The sequence below is a fragment of the Carcharodon carcharias genome, chromosome 12, assembly GCF_017639515.1.
Source record: "Carcharodon carcharias isolate sCarCar2 chromosome 12, sCarCar2.pri, whole genome shotgun sequence".
Taxonomy (NCBI): domain Eukaryota; kingdom Metazoa; phylum Chordata; class Chondrichthyes; order Lamniformes; family Lamnidae; genus Carcharodon; species Carcharodon carcharias.
The window spans coordinates 112,572,635-112,577,693 of NC_054478.1; the positions used below are offsets into that span (position 1 = coordinate 112,572,635).

General features: G+C 40.5%; 1 protein-coding gene across 1 annotated transcript; it reads right to left on the reverse strand.

Moving 5' to 3' along the window:
• Positions 1 to 2,060: 2,060 nt before the first annotated feature.
• On the reverse strand, positions 2,061 to 4,786 carry LOC121284716 (gamma-crystallin S-1-like). The gene is made up of 3 exons (XM_041200270.1): positions 4,745 to 4,786; positions 4,404 to 4,650; positions 2,061 to 2,329 (listed from the first exon to the last, which is right to left on the reverse strand). Exons 1-3 carry the CDS (start codon positions 4,784 to 4,786, stop codon positions 2,061 to 2,063), a joined length of 558 nt encoding a protein of 185 aa, XP_041056204.1.
• Positions 4,787 to 5,059: the final 273 nt, after the last annotated feature.

Sequence of the window (5,059 nt, forward strand, 5' to 3'; positions counted from 1 at the left end):
ATGTGAAAGCCATGCTGCCACCTGGAATGTGACTGTGCATGCTGTTGATACGCTGAATCAATGCTTCTGCTCCTTGGCCTGCTCTTCATAAGCTCTGCAGTACTCATCAGAGCAGACCTCAAGGTTCATGGTGGCCTGCTGTGTGCTGCAAGAACTCAGCATCATGAAGGGACCGCACACATCATTCACTTTATGGTGGGCAACTGAGGAGTACAAGAAAGTGGAGAAGTAACAAGAAGAGGAATAAAGAGGAAGGAATGAGAGGGTTCCTTCAATCCACATGAAAAAGTGAGAGCATTTCAAAACGCAATTGGACATGTATTTGAAGGGGACTAATTGTGAGGGTTGTGAGAAAAAAGCTGTGGGACTAAATTGAACAACTCTTTCAGAGAGCTAGTGTGGGCACTAAGAGCCAAATTGCCTCTGCCTGTGATGTAAGATTCAACAATTCTAAGAGAAGTGGAAGTTATTTCCTTGTTATGGGTTAGTGTGATCCAATGGCTGCTGTCTTATTGCTTCCCACACAGCCATAGAAATGGCCACAAACACTAAAAATGTAATTGGTAACTTGAGATGTAACCGCTGCTGGTAGTTATCTCTTAAACAGAGATATTAGAACTCTAGCGTTGGCTCTCCTTCCAGCAGAAAAAGTCAAGGGGAGATTTTAATAAAGATGTCCAAAATCATGAAGCCTTTTGACAGAGTAAGTAAGGATAAACTGTTTCCAGTGGCAGGAGTGTTGAGTAACCAGGCAGCACAGATTTAAGGTAATTGGCAAAAGAACCAGAGGGGAAATAAGGAGAATGTATTTTTACACAGTAAATTGTCATGAACACACTACCTGAAAGGGTGGTGGAAGCAGATTCAATCATAACGTTCAAAAGGGAACTAGATAATTGCACCATGGCTCAGTTGTAACAGTCTTGCCTCTGAGTTGAAGGTTGTGAGCTTAAGTCCTGCTCCTGCACTTGAGCCCAACAATCCAGGCTGACACTACACTGCATTACTGAGGGAGTGCTGCATTGTTGGAGATGCCGTCTTTCACATGAGATCTTAAACCAAGGTCCTGTTTGCCCTCTAAAGCAGCGATTAACAATCCTACAACACTATTTTAAAGAAGAGCAGGAGAATTAATCCCAGTGCCCTGGCCAATATTTATCCCACAACCAATGTCACAAAAAAACCATTCAAGACTGAGGTGAAGAAAAATGTTTACTCAAAGGATCATTAGCATGCGGAGTTCTCTTCCCCAGAGAGCAGTGGAGGCTGAGTCATTACATTCATTCAAGGCAGCGTTAGACAGATTTTTGATAGTCAAGGGAGTCAAGGTTTATGGGGGCAGACAGCAGAGGAGTTGACACCGCCACCAAATCAGCCATAATCTTATTGAATGGTGGAGCAGGCTCCAATGGCTGAATATATTACCCCTGCTCCTAAGTCCAATGTTCCTGTCTTCCTGTTTGTTCCAATCCGTCATTTTCAATCACATTGTTGCTTAAGGGAGCTTGCTGTGCACAAATTGTCCACTGTGTTTTCAACATTACAACAGTTACTATACTACAAAAAATACTTCATTTGATGTGAAGCCCATTGAGCCATCTGGTAGCTGTGGAAGGCACTATATCAATGCAAGTGTTTCTTTCCTTGTAAATGGAAGAATTTATAGGGTTGTTGTGCAATGACCCTGAAGTAGAAATATTTGGCTGGCACAGAAAGTGAATTTGCATTATCATGAAATTGGTTTACCCAATGGACAATGTCATGGACACAATTTGTGTGGAATTCTCAACTTCAATTCCATAAAATGGAATATGAGACAGTATCTACAATGGGAAAACTTTCTCATATATGCCCCAAATTTGCCTTTTATTATCCTGGACATGTCGCTGAAGCTATTGTCTCAGGTATTTTTTACCCATCCCATTCAATATCTTACAACGATAGACAATTTCCCTTCCAAACAAATACAAGTCATTTGAGAGAAACAGCAGTAAAGTTCTGTATATTTATTCTGATGACACATATGTCAGAAAAACAAAACCATATTTGTCAAAAATAATCTAGAAATCTCTCATGCGCCTGAAAGATCCGATAGTTGAGCTGTACCCACCCCAGTCACTATATCTCCTGTATTCACCGGGTCTCATGAAGTACTGTCGGCCTCTGTAGTTGGGATGTTCATAGAAGATCCAGTAACCGTCCATCACTTGGCAGGAGTGAATGTCACGGTAACAGAAACAATCGTAGATAGATGGACAGTCATCCATGAATTCCATCATCTGTCCTCCAAAGTCAGGTCTCTCATAAATCCTCATTCTGTAGTTTCCACCTCGGTACTGTAAGAGAAATAAAACCATATTTCTGATGATAGCATTAACTATACATCTGAAATTATTTATAAAATTGGAGCTGGTGGATTAGAAGAGACTGTGTGAAGGATCATCTCACTAACAATAAGAGTAAAGCTGAGACAATTTCATAACATGAACAGATCTTTTGGATTATAATCTCACCTGATGAACAGTGTGCAACGTTTGTGGAATTTTATACAAGTCAAATCATATGCGAACATAAGAAATAGGAGCAGAAGTAGGCGAGTCAAACGCTCAAACCTGCTCCGCCATTCATGGCTGATCTGTTTGTGTTTCAAGTTGTACATTCCCATCTACCCCAGATAAACTTTGATTCCCTTGCCTAACAAGAATCTGTCTGCTTCAGCCTTAAAAAAATTCAGCGACCCCAATTCCACTGTTTCCTATATTGGCCACACCAAATGTAGCGCCTATAAGGACATCTCTTATTATGAGCAAAAGTTTAGTTTATCTTTCTTCTTCAGATTAATATTCTCCTGTCTCTCTATGTGGGTGATACGCGAATGCAAGTCTACAATATGTGACTACCTCGATAGTCTGGGCTGTGTGTGGAATCAGTACATAATGAGTTCTAACAGCTTTCTGCTGAATATTGAGGCCTTTTGCAAGTGGACTTAAAGTAAGGATACCTTCACAAATAACCAAGTGATGGAATGGGACCAATTTACTCAGCAATGATTGTGATGATCTGAAATATGTTAACCTATTCATCTGTTTTTATGGGGAATAGGGCGAGTTAACGAGGGCAGTGTAACCAAGGGAATAAAATTATCACAAGAGATTGAGTGTAGCAATATGTATTTTTCTTGGGCTCATGTTGTTACCCTGATGTCACTTTTATGTATCTTTGATGCAATATGAAGTGGGACTGAGAGTCTCTATGCTGTACTCGCTGAAATCGAGTCATCTGATATTTCATCACAAAACTAGCCTTATATTGTAACTAAACAGGTTAAAACAAGAAAATAGTCCACCAAGTAACGTTAATAATTTACATCAATGAGTCCTATCTAACAGCTTCTCAGTCTAAAATGACATTCTAAACCCACAATTCAATAACATCCACTTCTGATTAGAAGAATGTGTGTTTAATATGAACAGGTCTAGTTGGGCTTGTGCAGAATATTTGAATCGATCCACTTAGTGAGTCAATGTGTTAAAATTATTATCAAAAATAGAAAATATTCTGTTGATGCATTTAAGGGGAAGCTAGGTAAGCAGGATGGTAAAATTAATACCAGGATATGCTCATCGTATTTGACATAGAGAGATGGGAGTATATTCGTATGGAACATGAACACAACTGCATTGACTGAATAGATTGTTGGGCTGAATGGCTTGTTTCTGACCGATAAATTGTATGTAAATATTTTATCCAGTCATTGTCAAAGTCTCTAATTGATAGGACTTACGAGGCAGAAACTCATCTCGTCTCATTTCTTTCCCAGACTTGGAGGCAGACACATGTCAACATAAGGGCCAAAATGAAGCAGCAGCAACAGCACTCATTAACATTTGATGCACAAACACCGTCAGCAGACAGTTTGTACATTTGAAGGGCACAGGAGTGGATCAGAGTGGGTACTGCAGATGGCAGGTGGTATGGTGTGGTTGGAGAGGTTGTGATCAGAATGAATATGGAGTGAGTGAAGCACTTCTATTCTCTTTAGGCAAAGAGGAATGCTTTTTGGAAAAATAATTTCTTGGCCTTTTTCTGTTGCCATGTAAGAATCCATGGCAATCAAACTTCTCTAAGGGCACTTAAAACAAGGTCTTAGGCCCCTCTTTTGCATTTTAAGTAACTTAACCCCTGGTCATCAGCAATGCCTGAAAAATTACTTGACCTGGTTTCAAGGACCAACGAGTTCCAAGTTTTACCAATGCACATTTATACCCTTAAGAGCTCAGCTGTATATCTTTAATGTTGTAAATGTCAAGCATGAAAAACAGGATAACAATTCCAAACTTAGCTACTTTGCTGAATGAACATTTGCCAGATCTCGATCTGAGTAGAATGTGCAAACAGACAACTTACATATGGGTAGGAGCGACATGAGCCGATGCTGTCATTGAATCCCATCCAGCGCTGGTAGTCAGGATATTCTCCCCTCCTCAGAACATACTGATATCCCATGTAGTTGGGTCTCTCATACACCACCCACCAGTCATCCTCAACACGGATGGAGTTACAGCGGCTGAAGTAAGGGGACAGGTCAGCACAGTCACTACTGCACTCATAGTGCCGACCCTGGAAGTTCCTGTCCTCGTAAAAGATGATCTGTGGAAAGAGACAAGATGAATTAATAAGCTTGAAAATCTGGAGACAGTAATCAAGAACTCTAGCATCCTGTACCAATCAGACTTGTTCTTGCCTTTCCCATTTTGAGCTCACAGATGAGTAACTGATCTAACATGGCAATGCCTTCTACTCTGTGGTATATATATATGCTGTACAAAATGACCACTCCACTCCGTACTCTTGTTATTCAAATGATTTGGTGCTGAACGTCAGCAAAAAGAGAACAAGAGACATCACGTGACATGTTGCTGGACATGTCACTGATTCTTTTCACTTTGCTTTCACTTCATTTTATTTGACGTGTGAAAACAAAGAGGGAGGCCTGAATTTCATGTTTGGCGTGCGCACCAAGTCAGCAGAAACGGAAGCACATGTGGAATCTGCTCCT

Coding starts and splice junctions, on each gene's coding strand:
- LOC121284716 (XM_041200270.1), bottom strand. CDS start 4,786: ATGTTAGATCAGTTACTCATCTGTGAGCTCAAAATGGGAAAG. Junction 4,651..4,744: donor GTGAGCTCAAAATGGGAAAG/GCAAGAACAAGT, acceptor CTCTTTCCACAG/ATCATCTTTTACGAGGACAG. Junction 2,330..4,403: donor TCGCTCCTACCCATATGTAA/GTTGTCTGTTTG, acceptor TACAGTACCGAG/GTGGAAACTACAGAATGAGG.